This window comes from Drosophila arizonae, chromosome 3, assembly GCF_054131065.1.
Source record: "Drosophila arizonae isolate 15081-1271.41 chromosome 3, UAZ_ARI_1.0, whole genome shotgun sequence".
Lineage (NCBI taxonomy): Eukaryota > Metazoa > Arthropoda > Insecta > Diptera > Drosophilidae > Drosophila > Drosophila arizonae.
The window spans coordinates 30,100,014-30,117,722 of NC_142923.1; the positions used below are offsets into that span (position 1 = coordinate 30,100,014).

A 17,709-nucleotide genomic window follows, 5' to 3' on the forward strand; every position below is an offset into this window, starting at 1 on the left:
ACGCGACTATATCCAAACGGAGGAGCAGCACGCCAAGCGAACAATCTGCTTCAGTCGGCGTCGCCAGCTGCTTGTGAGAGAGAGAGAGAGCAAGAGAGCCAGAGAATGAGAGAGAGGGAGAAACCCGTGCTCGGGTGCAACACACGACCTACCTTGCGCACTCGGTTTTCGGTTTTTTGGTAAGACAAATCGTAAGCGCTATTACGTCATTTACCGAGCCATCATCATCGGCAAGAGCAAGAGCAAGAGCAGGAACAGGGGTAGCCGCCCCAGCAGCGATGTTAGCTGCGGCAACAACAGCAATACAAAGCTCGTGCGAACTAAAATCGATGACGTCGTTGTTAATGCGCCTGCGCTGCAGCCGAAATGGCAGTGGACAAATATACGTATACGAGAGCGCAATATTGTAGATGCACAGCTCTGTCGACGTCGTATGAAAGCGAAGACGGAACTAATTTGCGTCATAAAAAGCTCTGCACTGCTCCGTTCTTTAAACGGCAGTGGGAAATTGATTTTCTAGTTGCTTTTTTGCTTTTTCACCTGCTTTGTTTAAATGGCTGTTCACTCCCCCCTCCCCCGCTATCATCCCCTACTATGTCTCTCCCTCTCTCTCTCTCTCTCTCATGTTTTCTAACTGTTTCTTTAGATTGTTTCACACGCCCACATCCTTACAAACTGAAACGGAGGCGGCATGCCGGCTATATACCGGGAAAGCCCTTGAACCTACACGTAGATTTACCTATTATATATAGGCAATATCACAATTCAATTCGCAAGGTTTTGAGTGTTACATTGCTCTTGCACCTCTGTACAGTTAGGTAATTAATGAAACAAAATCTTAACACACTTTACCATTGACAATTGGTAGTGCAGCTTAGAAACCTGAGCGGCAAACAACCGTTAGTAATATATGTACATTAAATTAGCTCCTCCTCTCGAAACTACAAACAAAACCGAAAGCAACAAGTGACACACACACACACACACCAATATTCGCACACAAGCAGGCAGTTTTATAAACGTGAAGCCGAAGCTCGGATCACAATCCTCTTGAGCGAGAGCGAAAAAAAATGAACGTTAACTGAGTGAGAGAGGGAGTGAGATAGCGAGACTGAGTGGGAGAGTGAGAGTGAGAGTCGGTCTAGCAGCGTTTGGTTTCCAGTTTGAGGTGGAGTAGAAGTATATGTAGGTGAGGCCGGTAACGTTTCGTTTTCGTTCGTTTTGCGAGTTCGTGCTGTGTAATGCATTCGTTGTGGCTATTTTTAGACAGATTCCAAGCCACGTTTTCTAACTGTTTTTAGCGTATGCCTGCGCCTGAATCACAACGGCAGAGCTTGAGACAAACGTGAGATCGCCGGTCAGCAGACTTGGGCGCAGTGGGCTCTTCCTTTCGATTTCGCTAGATTTTTTTTCCCATAATGCTTTTTCAGCGCTTTGGCATAGGCATTGCCTTTGGTTCAACACCAACACACCCCTCATACCCCACACCCCACATTGTATTAGTGTTGCAGTTCAGTTCACCTTAGCATGGTGAGCCTCACATGCATACATACACACATACATACATACATATGGAGGTACGTACAAGTTGAATTTTTGGGAGCGACGCAAGTGGAACTGGTCTGGTGATGTTTGTGTTGTTATTGTTGTTTGTGTTTTTGTTTTGTTCATTTATTCATGGCTGCTTCTGACTTGTTGGCGCTGCTGCTGACCCGCTCGTGGCCCCAAAAAGTGCATGCATATACCGCCAGCCTAGCGTCGGACAAGCGTTGGAGTCGCTTCCAAGATGTTATATTGTTGTTGGTTTTATTGGCTGTATTAAGCATAGCTTGCCAAGCCAACAACGTGAGGCAACGCTAGGCAACACGAGGCGACGCGCCGCGCCGCGACGTCGAAGGCAAGCCAATAGTTGGCACTCCTTGCTTTTGCTGCTGCCTTAAAGTCTCTTTAGCTTTTGTCTTCTCTGCGATGATATTCTAAATGTGCTGCGCCAAATTTACTTCGTCTGTTGAATTTGTTGTTGCTGCTGGCCTAATCCATGTATCGTTTTCGCATCGTTGCGCGCAGTTCGTGAGTTTAATTTAAGGAATTTTAGCTCTTTTTGATTGCTGTTTAGTCTTTGATTTTTGTATGTCTTTACCAAATTTCAATTAGCAAGCGGCACTTTGCGTTTGCTATTTCAATTGTTTTTTTCGTTGCTGTTGTTGTTGTTAGGCTGCACATTTGTGACGGCGCCTTTTGAATCATTTGCATAAATTGCTTGTGGTTGGGCCAACTCTTTACCTCTCCTTAAGTTTGGTGTGCCTTGCTTTACTTTGCCTAGTCTCAAGCCGTTCCGGACTTGCTGACATGCCCATTTTATCGATGACCCACCTATCTATTACCGAGCATAACTATACCCATAACATCCCATGCAAATTTTCGGAGTTGACTCCGTTGCCTGCAGGTGCTTTTCGTGGCGAATTATTGTCATTATATTTATTCATAGTATTTCTATATATAAATGTATATGTATATATGGTCTAACCTGCAGACATCTTTTGTGCCCTCTGGTGCAAGTATTTCATGCAATATTTGAGTTTTCGAATTTACTTTTGGCCAAATAACATTATGTCGAGGAAGCATGCCAGTATTTCATCCAGCGACAAATAGTACACATGAATTATAAAATTATAGCTGTTCAGATATATTTAAAAATATATAATATTTAAAGATTTTATACGTGTACGTGATACCTTTTAAGCTCCAATGACATCGAAGAGTGTAAAAATTTTTGATTGAACACGCCCCTTTTTGATAAAAGAGCTTATTTGCCAAGTATATTGTATTCCAGCTTTTAAGCGGGGTCAACGAAAACTTAATAGTTTTCTAAGCGATATTGAACGGTTTAATTTACATTATAACATGACCACATCTTTATTTTCAAGATCGCTGTTAAAGGTATAAAATATAATTAATATAGTTCATCACGCACAAGTAAGATTCCATATTAGATTCCCAAATTACCCCACCCATTCATAACCCAAGCAATTTTTAACCAAATCTGAGACAGCAAATTATGGACGGATTATCCTTAGGAATTCTTATTGGTTAAATTAATATCAATCATCTATTGAAGGCAGACAGGCAGACCTAAGGATGAAAGTATCCAACTATCAACTACTGCCTTCCGGTGCTTATCAAGTTCCTGTGTTCATTAGCGTCCCATTATTTATAGCGCAATGCTTTGCGGCTGGGTGGCCACACGCGCCGTGACGTCATAACACAGTGTACGAGCGATCGATAAACAAAGACGTCATCAATTTGGGTGGCGACGCGTGTCCGTGACGGGCTACATGGACATGCGCTGTTAATTGCGCTCGCGCCATGAATGAAAGCTTTGGAGCATGTGGTGAGTGCGCCGGCAGAGGCAGTGACAGTAGCAGAGGTACACAGAGACAGAGGCAAAGCTTTATGCGGAGGCAGAGCAGAAACGCCGGCCGGCAACGGAGGGTCGGCGTCGCAGCGTCGGCTATAGTCTCCATTACGGCTGATGTTGTGCTCTCGCTCTGGCCAGCAGCAAGCGCGTGAATCCGTGACGTAACAGTGCGACGCCTTACTGTACGTACTTTCAACGGCTATCTCTCTTTTTGTGACGTCAGAGTTGGATGTTACTAGACTGTTCGTATGGGCAGCATTTGTCGTGCTCTCTCGCTCGCTGTGACGTCAGTGAACCGACTTTTTTAAGCCTGCTGGGTCTATATTATTATTGCATGATTAATTCATTAGCACAGGTGCAACGAAAAGAATTCAATATCTGCGAGCTTTGTGTTTTTGTTGTTGCGAAAATTCACTGCGTGCATATGTGTGTGGATAGGAAAGTCTCCAAGCCTTTTTAAATATGCTAAATATAGAGGGTATTTCAAGTCACCACACAGCACGCTCTATCATCGGTAATGGTGACGTCACAATACACTTGAACTTGACTGCTGCGTAAATTTGTACATATGTATATATGGCCAGGGGATAAGCATACGTGCTGGACTCCTTTGCAGGCCGTTTTGCGAGCAAAAATAGTTGCTAAGTTGCATATCTAAAAGTAGGCTTCCAATAAATTCAAAGAAGGCATGAATAAGGGTGCATGTGTAGGAATTATTTTAGCGTCTTACATCTTACACACATACCGACTCAAGCCACGGACTTTCATTTGTGACAGTTTTATAGTCAGTAGTCAAAATTAGTAATGCTAAAAACATGTTTACCTTGTTTATCCTTGTCTTGTCTGGGTAAAGAATGGAGAATGTAGGGTAAGAAAGAAATGTAAATTTTAGCAGTAATTCAATGATTTAATTTAGCCATTTTTCTGAACGCCAATAAGTATTTCAAATTAAAATTGTTCCCTTTGTTGTCTTCAATGTATCGGATCGGATCCATATATTTGAAGTAAAGATTTATTATATACATGCCCATTCTAATATAACGAATACATTGGGAAATTATTAAAGCCTTAGTTTCATTTGAATGCTTTAATCAGCCTCTGTACTAAATCTGCAGCTGAAAGACAAGTTATCCAAATGACAGTCACTAAGGTTCTTATGCAAAGCCACCTAATGTTTTTATAAGTCCGAAGCAATTGTAGCGCACCAAAACGCTGCATTTATTATGGAATGCATCTCTTTGAAATAGTCAACTACCTGCACAGTGTACACGTGAGATTTCCATAAATTTAGTGGCCTGTCATTTATAAGGAGCAAACAATATACCGGACAGATTCAACTTGATATACCGACAAAAACATTGCGGCAACATCCAAGTAGTCTTCAGCTAGTCTCAGTGAAGCTGCTGTTCATGTGAGAAGCATCTGTTTATGGCGATTTTCGCACCCATGGCGCTCGGACGAATGCTGCGCAAATGTAGAGACTTGACCTCGACCTGTCCCGTGCTCTCATGCTCAGGGCAATACGTTCAACTAGGTAATACATGCTCTGTTAGAGTCTCTCGTTATATTATTTGTGTGTATTCAACAAGACACGGTGCTGAGTTGCATTGCTCGCAATGAAGTCGATAATAAAGTTATAAATAAACCATCCATTCAATTGGTCATGGACGGTAGAAACTCTTTGCTCAGCGCTTCAGTCCATTGATGTAGATAAATAGTTCGAGAGCGATACGTTTCATTGATTCTTCGGCTATTCTTTGAACAGTATTTGAAAGAGCCCACAACTGAACCAATTTAATTTCAATCTCCAATTATAACTGATATAGCTCACGATGGTGAGCGACTAAGCTGTTCACAAACTTGTACTAAGCCTCCCATCTCTAATATGCAGTCGCTGACATGGACGGCGAGCCATGCGGCTTCTATAGCTTGGCACGGCTACATCTTTATATTCTGAACGGTATAGATTTGTATCGGCTGATATCTGCGTGTAAATTCGCAGTCATAGCCAGAAGCTAAGCCATGCATCTTGGTCAACAGTTGGAGGTAGCTTCAGCATGCGATTGTTAATTCAACGGGTTTGTCAAACTGCAGTCAGACAGATACAAGGCTTCGATTCTTCGAGTCGCTTGCAATCAGCTTCGGCTTGAGTCGGTCTGGCACCTTGACAAGCCTGCAAACCTCAGTAAAATGGCAATTGGCAACAAAGATGATCATGGTAGTAATTCTGAAGCCAAAGTTAGTAGTTGAAGCTTTAACTGTAGGTGAGAGGAGTTTTATGATTCGCATTTAGCTATATACAATGACCATATTGAGAAAACTAAGTTAGAATTGAAACTTTTCTGAACTTACTGCAAAGTTATAAAAATCCTTGATAAAGACGTACGTAGGTATATTCAATATTCTAGACAGTTATTTTAATTGAAAAAAACTGGTGCAAAAAGCAATCGGATGTGCAAAAAAGACATTGACTACAGCATGCTACATTTTCATATATATTTTATAAGAAGAATTCACATTAACCCCGACGTTTAGTCGATCAGCCTGACAGCAAGATTACAAGTTCATGTTTTAGTTCATTTTTACAGCTCGTTTATTCATTTTACAACTCTTTAGATCAACGGTACAAGACAAAATCATATACATATATGTATAAACGATCTTGAATGAGTCATATATAAAATATCAGCTCTTGGATCAAAATTACATTTCCCACCTCAGTCAACCTGCAAAGTTCGTTAGTTTTTAAATTCTCGGTTTTGAATGTCTCTAAACAACATAAGACATATAAGGCTTGTCCCTACTGCGGAACATTTAAAAATAATTATAATAATTCATATCAATAATAATAATAAATATTCGTTGTCAAATATAATAATTCTAAAAAAATTTCAGGCATATACTACAGTATGAGGAATTTTTAAAATACTTCATTTCAATCAATTTAGCAAAGAATAGTTTAGATATTTTATATTTTTATATATCACATTGTAATTTGCACTCCAGATATTCGCGCATCCGCGGAAAATGTCAAGCGACTCAGCTAGCAGATATATGTAATTAGTCAATGCTCAGAGCAGAAAATCGAGAAGCCACCATCGCAACAGGCACCTGAACATGTCAAGGTGCTTTTTTCCGTTAAGTTTATTTGCATGTGTATGTAAGTGTGTACCCATAGCCAGCAGGCGAATGCGGTACGATGCGATGTCAATGGGTTAGATGTACTACAACTAAGTCGGAACGATCACGTTTGTCTATTTAAGGAGACCGAGTCGAGGTTAGCTGCAGACATTGCAGCCATTGTGAATGTTGTCATGCGCGAGTAGCACGCAACAACTGCCTCGGGATCGAGACTGGCGGATGACTAAGGCTAGCAACTGACCAGCGGTAAGAAGCTAACTGAGCTAACTGGGCTTCCTGCTGCTAACACAGACATCATTCCTATCGGCACGGCAAAGTTCAAGCAACAATTGAATGGGAAATTTATTGCAGCTAATAGTAGAATCGGAACGAATCATTTGAGGTATACAAACATATGTGTATCTGTATCTAAAAGGCATTTACGCTGAAATATTTAATGGCCAGGCCGTAACGGTAGACGCTCGCAATCATTTGATACCTATCAGAGTGAACTTGATCATAAATACAAAATAGTACTTCCTTATGATTGTTCCTCAGTTCAGTTCAGTTTGCTAGAACGTCACATTTGTAAAGTTAAGTTTAACCATGTTTTGCGGGCTTAAGTAATCGGGATGCTGTGCGGAGAACAGACAGCATAAGAGCCTTTTATGGCAACATCTATATTAATCTGAAGCACATACCATGAGAACAGTACTTGAGATCCTAGTACCTTCTACATTAAGGACCAAAGTTCGATGTGTTGCCTTGCCACAGCAATAGACGGCATTCAATACTAACTGGTCGGTGATCTCGTCGCAGTTCTTGATATCAATGATATCTAGCTGGGGGCATTTGCGAATCAAGCGCATCAGACCAACATCGGTGACGCGGCCACAGAAGGACAGTCCAAACCGCTTCAGCAATGGCAGCTCATTGAAGAACTTGAAGTGATCGTCCTCCAGTACATCATTTTCGCACCAATACAACTCCCTCAAACTGCTCAGCTGACCCAGGAAGCGGGCATGCTCATTGCTGATCTCAAACTGGCCCGTCAGTTTGAAGTACGCCAGCTTGTTGCCCTTCTTTTCGGCTAGAGTGGAGAGAAATCCCAGATTCAGTTCATTAGACGTCATCCAGGTCTTGAGCGTGCACCGCTGCAAATTGGGAAGTTGGGCAATAATCTCAAAGTTGGCATCGCAGCCGGAAAAGGACAGCTCCTCCAGCTCCTCACAGCATTCGGCTACCTTTTGGTAGAGCGACTGATTCATGACCTCAAAGCAGCAATCATCTAAGACGAGTGTACGCAGCTTTCTCAGCGGAATGCCAAACTCGCCTGAGTTCCAGAGAAGGCAGTCTCGGAGCACAAGCCTCTGGAGCTTGTCAAAGCCGCACAGGTGTTTGCCTAACAGCTACAATTCGTCAAGCAATTCATATCAGCTGGTAATCGGTGGGAATTGGCTTACCCGTATAACAGCCATTGATCAACTCAAACGACTCCAGATCGGTATTGCCATCCAAATCCAAACTAAGAACATCCTCCGCATCCATGCAGTCGATGCTGACACGCCGCAGATGCGTCAATCGGGACATAATCGTTCGATAGCGAAACTCGTCTGTCACATTGGTGTAGTAGATTTCTTCGATGTTCTTGCAATACTCCGAAATAAACTCGACGAGCAGCGATTCCTTTTGGAAGGACGCACAGTTAACCATCAGCACGCGCACAAAGGGTCCGGCCACCTTGAAGAAATCTATGATATCAGGTAATGCCATTTGCTCCACATCTTCCGCATCCAATGTGTGCTTCTGGGTTCGAGCCCAACTCTCAAATGCCTGTCGGAACTTTGGAGCCACACACGCCAGTCGTACCTTGTCAGACAGCCGGGGCAAGTAGGCAAACAGGTGGCGGATAATTTCTTCATGCAGGCACAAAATGTGGCACTTAGATGAGCCCTTGTCTTGGGATTGCGCTTGCAATCCAGCGAATGCAGACATTTTTTAGTGTCGTCGGCTCAATTGACCCTTTACACATAAAATTTTCATTGCCACGTACTTGACAACTCTCGACAATTGTAAACAAATACATATCGGAAAATATTTTATGTACAAGTATAACCTTATGAACACATTTTTGTTCTCAAAGCTTCCTATGGCAGTCATCACACGTTAACGACTGACAGCTGGAGGCAATTTTCATTCCTCACCTGAATCAGATTTCCATTTAATTTCGTTTTAACCTATGCACAGTGAGAACGGGTATACGATTCAGCATGGAAGCATCGTGTAAATCAAAATAACAGAACAGAGGAAGTACACCTCAATAAATCGCAGATAAAGTGCAGGGTATTTACTATCTTAGCTGTTCCGTCTAGACCAGTCTTAATTGTTTTTGATTTTGTGTTTTTGTTTGGCAGCAATTCAATGCATAATTGGCTGCATAAATGCATAAATAAAAGCAGCTCGAAGCAATAATACGCGTTTAGAGGTGTACAGTTTTTGTATGACCCATGTTATACTGATATACTGGGAGACACATCTAATAGTAGTAGTAGTAGTTTTAATTATGTGTATCTGTATTTTATACCGGATAAACTTTGTCTATGGTTTTTTAAATTTTGTATTATTTAATAATTAACCTTGTCGGGACGGATTTGTTATTGTTTCAAAAGGTAAAAGATAGATGCAGCTTACCCGTAGTACCAACGAATGCATAGATACTGCGATGTTGTATTTATATACGACTAATCTTAGGAATTCCTGATCGTGTTTCTTGAGCTTGATTCTCAACAGCGGTAAATTGGGAAAATTTTCATTACCAAAATGATTTTTCTATTTAAGGTTCTTCTCTGTTCCCGAATGAATATAACGCTTAAACCGTTACACATGATCAAGACTTTCAAAGAGGAAGCCTAGCATTAACATACTAAAATACTATATCAGGTGCTTAGCGGATAGAATCACGCAATATATTGGAATTTATTATTTAAAAAATTGAATCGGGTGCACGTCTTATATTGCATAATAAAACAATTTTTACTGATCTGACTAAACTTTAAGGAATAAAACAAATTTGAAGATGAATTTCAAATGACAATTTTAGATCCTATTTTTATGCATATATGTATCTGTTTTTTTTTTTTTTTTTTTTTAAATTTTTGTTTAATATGTTGCATACAATATGTATATATATGTATATTTAATTGTGTGAAAATCATCATAGGAGTCTATGTTTGTAGGTAAAATAGACGTTTCGATATATGTAAATATGTATTCATATGCTTGTTGAAGCACTCAGATCCAATGTGTAAGCTGCATGGTCCCGTCGTGAGTCCGTTGGGTATCCATTACACTCATCTGGCGGACCAATCGCTTCATCGAAGACCGATGCTGCCTTCCAGTACTGCCACTGTTCGAATCGCTAATCTCGAGTGGTGTGCGCTCATTAATGCGAGGCAGCTGGCGTTGGCGACGACTATCCTTTAACTCTAGTTCGACATCGGAAGCATTGGTTGAAGAGCCCCCTAGTACATCCAGATTTTCATAGGAAGCTGGTGGTGAGTGAATATCACTTTAATGATAATAAAATTGATTACTCAAAATTTGGGAATTTTTAAATTCAGAATTAGATTTACGGTTGTGGTTTGCATCGGAAGCAATCCTTGAGTTGCCAATCCTTGCCAAACTCTTCACCCTCTTCAATGGTCTGCGGCAAACGATGATGCAATGTCTCCGGCAAACGCAAGCCGGTCAAGCCCCCCAGCATCGAAACAAATCCCATTATTACTAATGGTAGCTTTAAATTTTCTTTACCCAGATACGTAACGAAGGGTATCACGATAAGTCCCAAGCCTCCTATGTAGCTAGATGCTCCAATGCCTATGCCGCGCACCTGCGTCGGATATAGCTCGCCGGCAAACGGGTAAATGATCAAGAATGATGCCGAAAGTAGAGCCTTTGATATGAGGTATAATATTAAAGTCTCGTCTATGGCATTGTCAGGTAGCATCACAGTTATAACGCAAGCCACTCCACTATATTCAATTGAAGAACAAGATGATAAAATTGTAAATAATAGTTATATAAATATAACTAAATACTAAATAATATGTAAGGAACTCTAGCCGAGACATCTCGACTACGAGATCCCCTGAATTCGTATAACTGGCACTTTAACAATTTTTTTTACTTCTTTTCTGTATGCACTAAAAACAACACATGTTCATACACACGCTTACTTTAGAAACTTATTTGTTTCATAATTTTTCTTGCAGATGGACTAACTTCATAAATTCAAATGAAATTTTGAGTGAAAAGGATGAATTTGTGACCGGTATCCAAAACATAAAAAAATCGAAATTCTATAAAATACGTGATCCTATATTTAAAATTTAAAATATATGATATAGATATACATACATACATATATGTATATAAGATTGTCGATAACTTTAAAGCTTAAATAGTTATCGCTTTTCTAAACAAACTTGATCTACGTGTGTAATACACGAGCCTAAAAAAATGTATAGTGTTCAAACAGACGGACAGGGCTAAATCGACATAGCTCGTCACCCTTATAAAATATATATACTTAGTGGGTGATTGTTACATTACATTAAATAAAAAAAAAAAACGTTAGAAAGATTAAGTTAATTAATTAACGTTAGAAAGTCAAGTAAAATAATAACATTATTGATATTCTCACCCCAATATCATTGATAAGCTCAGGGGCCAACGTCGTCCCCAAGTGTCCATAAAGTACCAACAGCATAAGTAACTAGGAATCTCAACAACCGCCGACAAAAAGAAGCTTACATATTGATTGGTGCCAAGCGATGGTCCATAGTAGCTGAGACCCAAATAGACGGTCTCGTTGGCAAACCAGCTAAGTGTGATCAAGATTGTCTTTAGGCGCATGTTAGGCGTGCGGCATAGATCTAGGAGGCCTACGTTAGCCACCTTCTTCTTCTGTTCGCGATGTTTATCTCTTTGGATTTGAGCCTCTAATTTGCTATGCACTACCTCAGGAAATTCTTGTCCATTGACGCGTGCCATGCGTTCAAGTATTCGCAGTGCCTCTTCCAGGCGGCCACGCATGAGAAGCCATCGCGGGGACTCGGGCATTATGAATATGTATAGAAAGTAGGAGTAAAAGGGTAAGGATGTGTAGTATGAGAGACGTACCCAGTCCCGCTCCAGATAGGTAACCAACGAGAGTAGCATTATACCTGACGTATAAAATGTGCACGTCATTACAGTCACAAAAGATCGATACTTCTCGCCCACTAATTCCAGAGCTGCAAAACAGACATGAAAAAACTGGCATTTTACTCACGCACGACCAAAATCCAATACCAAACAGGAATATCTGTGGGAAAATATTGATCTGTATGCTCCATTAGACGATTTTAGCTCTAAAACTAATAGATTTGCAATTTTTTCATATTATATATTTTAGTAAATCCTCAGTTAGTTGACAATAGGATTTGTCGCTGTGGAACGTTTGAAGAATAAAATATTCTCAGTTTTGTAACTGGTTTAGATTATATACTACATATTGGATCCATTGAATATTATGGGAAACCAGGGAATAATGGTTTAAAAAACAAAAATGTTTACATGATCCTGATAAGGAGGATGAGGTGAACCGATTTAACCCTGTCCGTATGCCCTTATGCTATTATGTTGAAATAGAGACTGTACATTTTTGTGTCTATGCACGTGCACGTGTATATAAAAGAATCGAATTTTATTTCAGAATTAGCAATATAAAAAGAAAAATTTCAAGGCACTAGCTCTTATATCTTCTGAGATCGAGGCGTTCAAACCAACGGACGGACGGACAGACATGCAGACAGGGCTAAATCGACTCAACTCGTGGGCCTGATCAAGAATATATATACACTATGGGGTCTGCCACGCCTCCTTCTGCCTGGTACATACATTTCAAGAAAACCATAACATCCTGGTGTCCCATTTTCAATGGGTTCAGGGTATAAATCAGCAAATGTATATAGGCAGATCTACTTACAAATGATAAAGGGTATCTGATATACCGCAGGTATAGTCAACCCAACAATCACTCGACTTCCGGCCCATGTCCAAAAGTCCGTGCTCAGCGATGTAATCAAGCTGCCCGCCAGAAGAGTAGCCAGGCAGGCGAAGTAAGATAGTCGCCGGCCTGCTCGATCGTTAAGCAATCCAAACAGATATACACCTACCGGACCTCCACAGTTGAGAGCCGCCAATCCAATGGTGGGATATATATCTCGATCGCATACCAAATTAAACTGTTACAAATTTATCGATATTATTATGCATGCCTATAATCAGATCAGGGTTCCTGAATGACTAGGAAATGAGTGGCAAAGAGCGGCTCTAAATGAGACTAGATGTAGATTAATTGTAGCTGTGTATATGTTTCTTTAATCACATCGATCACAATCGAGGACCAGACACTGGTCGTGTTGTACTCCCACCCTTGACTGCACTTAACCAATGGCCAACTGTTATTAGGCTCCAGTGTTAAGGCACTTTCATCGGTGTATTCAATAGAGTCAAGCAACTGTGTCCAGTTGACGCCATATGTATAGCATTTGCTGAATTCCAATTTGTCGTTCTCCTAAAGTTGAATAAAGATACAATAGACTTACAAACTTACTTATAACCGAAAACTTAAATCGGACTACATGAACTTACCATTTCCTTAGGTATTGCCAAATATTTCCGCTGCTCAAGATCCATTTGAAGAAGCTCCGGAACCCTACACCAATAATCATCAGGGGTGTCGGCCATGAAGAGTTGGTTGAAAGCACAAAATCCGCATGGTATACAGGCAGGCAGGCAAATGCCAAAAACGAGGAGCTTCTGGTACTTGCCGAACTCGCCAATGACTGGCAGCAAATCATCCAAATCAAAAGCTTCCTAAAACGGTATCCCCTGTAAGTTGCTTAAAATGCATATTTCCAGAGCAACGAAGCTACTTACATCCATTGATGGTTGCGCCTTGGGCTTGTTATGTTGCTGCAGCTCCGAGAACTCATCGAACTCATCTTCACTTTCCACAATTTGGCTTGTCATTAGTCTAGTGGATTGAACGTTCTACGATTTCTTGGAATATGTTTAAAGACAATTTTTCGTTTTAGCAGAAGCCTTAAAAATGTTTGTCATATGGTGCAGTTCGAAGGGTTGCAACCCTTGCATAAAGCCAAAGGAGGAAGGCAACATTTTTGAATTTGTTTTTATGATTTATTTTTTAATTCCAAGTTGGTTTTATATTACTTTAAACTAAAGTACATACTTTTAAAATATTACACATATGTTTATCCTTAGAATCCAAGCTTCGGTAAAAATTAATTGGCTTTTTTTTAAGAATAAACAAAAGGAAAAGTATATATAATTACAAAGTAATAAATTATAATAACGGTTAAGAAATGTGTGTTAAGTTAATTCATATAATTTTATAATATTCTTTTTTTATCCTTTTTTATTTACTTTTTCGAATTTCGTTTATATCGAGAATAGGACGTTTATTTGAAATGATTAAATTACATGCCAAAAATTGTTTATAAATTGTTTCGGAAACATGTAACTTGCACAATTGATTTGCACCCTCTTTTTCTCTCGTATCTTCTGATTTATACTAAATATTATTGCGCGCTTCGGTACTACAACATACTCACATACTTATATACATAAACATATACATTATGTATTATATATGTAGTCGTACATTAATAAGTTCTTTATAATAAACAGAAAACTGGCTGTTCAACCACAGCGCAGAAATCACACACATTAGGCTTAAGTATAAATTGTGGCTACACATACAAAGCACACGAGCACACATATTGTATAAATACTTGATTTATGCGCCTAATCGACCTTGACAACACTATAGATTTTTCGTATAAACCAGAAGCATGCAAAGAAGCCAATGGTGCCGGTCAGCAAAAAGAACAGGAATACCATGATAGCTGTATAGCCAAAGTAGAGAAACGTTGAAGCGCTGTCCTTAATTGAGAGCTTTGTGAAAAAGTAGTGGCAACAATATATGAACAAATAAACGGCTGTGAATCCCGAGGTAAGAAATGATCGCCACCACCAATGATAGTCTTCTGCGCATAGATGAAAATAGCAAAGTAAGATTGTTGTTTCTGAGCATGTGATGATAAGTATCAGGAATACGAGAAAGAGAAATCCAAACATATAGTACATCTGATTTGACCATAACGAACTTAATATAAAGAATAGCTGAATAAAGATGCAGCCAAATGGCAAAACTCCACCCATTACTATACCAGGAATAGGCTGCGTGTAGATTGACTGATCGGGAATTTGACGCGGAATTTGATTGGTGCGCACTGGATGCTCAAGAGACTGCAATAAACATAGTCAAAGTGTTAATATATAATATCTTTACGGAAAAACTAAATCAAAATATTTAAATAGTTATAACTCACTCGCTTGCGAAAACCAAAGTAGGCTCCAACAAAGGTCAATGGCACTGAGACTCCAAACCACAAAGCCAACAAGGCAATCAGCGTACTGAAAGGCACAGCTCCAGAGCTGCTCTCGCCCCAAAGGACAAGATTCATCACAAAGAAAAGCGAGAAAACGACTCTATAAGGAAAGAAAATAAATAACTTATAATTTTATAATTAGAAATTTTGTTGAAATTTACCCGGGACAAACAAGAGACGTGAGTATGACGTTGCTCTTCCATTTTACGCCGCCAAAACTCTTATAGATTCTCGCTGAAACGTATCCCGCTGGTGTTCCCAACGACACGAACAACACCATAGAACAAGTCATCAAAGCACCACGATTTGCTGGTGACAAAAAACCAAGGCAAGCAAAAGCCAACGTGACCATAGACATTGCCAATACCTGCACACCGGAGCCAAGGAAAACGGAGAGGAGCATTCCTTTACGTGGTGGCCTGAATACATCTCCGTGCACAAGTTTCCATCCGAATTCCTCCTGTGCGTCCTCACCACTGTCCATTTGATTATATCGTGCTATATCCTTGTGCAAAGTGCGCAACATAATCATAGCCACCATACCACTCAGGAAGAGAACAATAACTAATGAGTTGAGTATAGAAAACCATTGAATATTTGTATGCGGCATCGACTCTAAAATATAATCCCAGCGCGAGGACCATTTCACTGAATTATTCAGCACAAATTTCACGGAATATGTATAAACAATTTCCAAAAATACACCATTCTTAAGGGAGCTTTCAGGTATGGCCAAAGGCTCTGTGCCCAAACAGTTTGGTTTGTTGGGATCAGCGTGACTCAATGACTTTGGAGTGACCTTAACTGATATGATGCGACCACTACTACCAAAGCCAATACCCCAATCCTCGCGAGCGCCACTGTGATAAGTTATTTCCAGATCCACGTGATTGAAAGGATAGTAGTGCAAGGTCCGCTTGTATAGTAAGTTGATGGGACAGCCGTCGCCATCTGGACGAACCAAACAGCCCATTGGGAAGCCAATACTGCAGTACTGCTTTCCCGTCTCAAGCTGATAACACCAGGTAACAGGCATGTTATCCACTATCCAATGATGCTGATAGTTAAGACTAATACCCTTTTTAAGTACCATCATTCGCCTATCGCTGTCCGCATCACCACCGGTATAGTTTTTGCGACATGCCTGCAGTTATATATATTTAGTTTCAGTTATAAATATTTAATTAACAATACGATAATTAAGTATGTAATACATCTTACTTACCACTTTGCATTCCACATCATCCAAAAACTGTATTTGATAAGGACCAGGGCGTATACGCTCGCCAAACAATACTTGTCCTAAGTTTTCTACCGGAGAATTTTCCTCTTTCCCCAGACAGAAATCGAAGTGATGGTATTCATAAGGTAAAACCGATTCCTCAGTATTTAAGCGATTAACATACAGAATGACATCAGACTAAATAATGAAATATAAATACGCAACTATATATGAGACTAAATATTCCATTTGGTACTGTTCGAAAAAATTAAAATAATGTACATATTTCCATCCATCGAAAATAAAAGAAAAAATCTCGAGATAATAAAACATAATTAATATAAAATTAAATGAGATTAATTAAAAACCAACGCAGACTTTTAACAATATACATATTAATCAAACTAATAAAATATTGTACCTCTACTATACTATTTAGTACCTAATAAAAAATATTGGTCAATATGTTTATGATTTTATAACATAGATAACTTGTATTTAAAATAGAAAAAAATGCTCCCTAAAGAGAATGAGCAAGCTAGAAATGAAGAAGAATGATAAACTAAACGAGTGTCTTGCCATATGGGATCTTGCCAACTGAGCTAACAGTCTAACAGTCTGTGTGTATATAAACATTTAACATATGCATGTATGAAGAGCTTACATGTATGAAGATTACATACATAGTTCGGATCATGCCAAACAAAACGCTCTACGTCAGCAGACCACCCCACTGTCAACTTAGTTCGAAACGATATACATATGTATGTAATACTCATGGGAATCTTATAACTATTTTGAATATAGTTTAGAAGAAATGAAACGGACGAGCCCCTTACGATGTACAGACCTTTTTTTTTAACGCTGAACACAAGAATTACACATACATATGTATGTAAATTTACACATATACCTTGCATGTACTGGACACATCCGATTTCCTGCAGTAGTTCACTGGGGCCAGGCCAGGCAGATAAAAGGCTTTGCAAATCGTCAACGTGTTAAACAATAATATCACCAGCGCCACTTGAGAATACAGAGCCATGGTGCAACGGCTCCGTGACGATATCATTCTTAGTGTATTGACAACTAAAAACGAATACTGAGTCAGGTGGATGCGGAGTTACCAAATTCTGTGGTTAAATTTATTGTGACAACCGTCGACGGAATTTCACCAGAACGTTAGCTGTTTCTGCAGTGCTCTCGATAATGTATATTTGGACGTATCTAACAGAGTTATTACCAAATTTTGTTATTTTTTTCGGCTTATTTCTGTCTGATAAACGTCAGCACTGTGCAATCGCAAAAACGGCGCTGCCACTTTTGGGCCTGCCAACTTATCTAAATGGCAACAGAGTTACTTTTATGAATAAACTTAGTTTTTGAGTAATGTTTTCTTTAAAGCCGAAATTTTTTTTTATGAGTATACC

The 17,709-nt window shown here is 39.7% G+C and overlaps 3 protein-coding genes and 1 long non-coding RNA gene across 6 annotated transcripts; 1 reads left to right on the forward strand and 3 right to left on the reverse strand.

Moving 5' to 3' along the window:
• Positions 1 to 5,997: 5,997 nt before the first annotated feature.
• On the reverse strand, positions 5,998 to 8,706 carry LOC108610710 (uncharacterized). Of its 2 annotated transcripts, none has more exons than XM_089464556.1 (3): positions 8,002 to 8,706; positions 7,240 to 7,940; positions 5,998 to 6,144 (listed from the first exon to the last, which is right to left on the reverse strand). In XM_089464556.1, the coding sequence occupies exons 1-3, from the start codon at positions 8,531 to 8,533 to the stop codon at positions 6,136 to 6,138; spliced, it is 1,242 nt and encodes a 413-aa protein (XP_089320682.1). In that variant the 5' UTR covers positions 8,534 to 8,706; the 3' UTR covers positions 5,998 to 6,135. The 2 variants fall into 2 exon arrangements, with proteins under 2 accessions (XP_089320682.1, XP_017858466.1); XM_018002977.2 differs by lacking the exon at positions 5,998 to 6,144 and adding an exon at positions 6,877 to 7,173.
• A 773-nt stretch (positions 8,707 to 9,479) lies between these two features.
• CarT (Carcinine transporter) lies at positions 9,480 to 13,662 on the reverse strand. The gene is made up of 7 exons (XM_018002973.2): positions 13,523 to 13,662; positions 13,235 to 13,459; positions 12,969 to 13,157; positions 12,567 to 12,825; positions 11,241 to 11,832; positions 10,171 to 10,569; positions 9,480 to 10,106 (listed from the first exon to the last, which is right to left on the reverse strand). The coding sequence occupies exons 1-7, from the start codon at positions 13,613 to 13,615 to the stop codon at positions 9,830 to 9,832; spliced, it is 2,034 nt and encodes a 677-aa protein (XP_017858462.1). The 5' UTR covers positions 13,616 to 13,662; the 3' UTR covers positions 9,480 to 9,829.
• On the forward strand, positions 9,953 to 14,557 carry LOC149270035 (uncharacterized). Of its 2 annotated transcripts, XR_016269192.1 has the most exons (3): positions 9,953 to 10,092; positions 10,159 to 10,602; positions 10,810 to 14,557. It is a non-coding gene; the product is annotated as an uncharacterized LOC149270035 (long non-coding RNA). The 2 variants fall into 2 exon arrangements; XR_016269191.1 differs by lacking the exon at positions 10,810 to 14,557 and having other exon boundaries at positions 10,159 to 10,714.
• TM9SF2 (transmembrane 9 superfamily protein member 2) lies at positions 13,989 to 17,637 on the reverse strand. Its single transcript, XM_018002975.2, has 6 exons — positions 17,523 to 17,637; positions 17,193 to 17,368; positions 16,283 to 16,477; positions 15,219 to 16,201; positions 14,998 to 15,157; positions 13,989 to 14,914 (listed from the first exon to the last, which is right to left on the reverse strand). Exons 2-6 carry the CDS (start codon positions 17,349 to 17,351, stop codon positions 14,411 to 14,413), a joined length of 2,001 nt encoding a protein of 666 aa, XP_017858464.1. The 5' UTR covers positions 17,352 to 17,368; positions 17,523 to 17,637; the 3' UTR covers positions 13,989 to 14,410.
• Between the last annotated feature and the right edge of the window lie 72 nt (positions 17,638 to 17,709).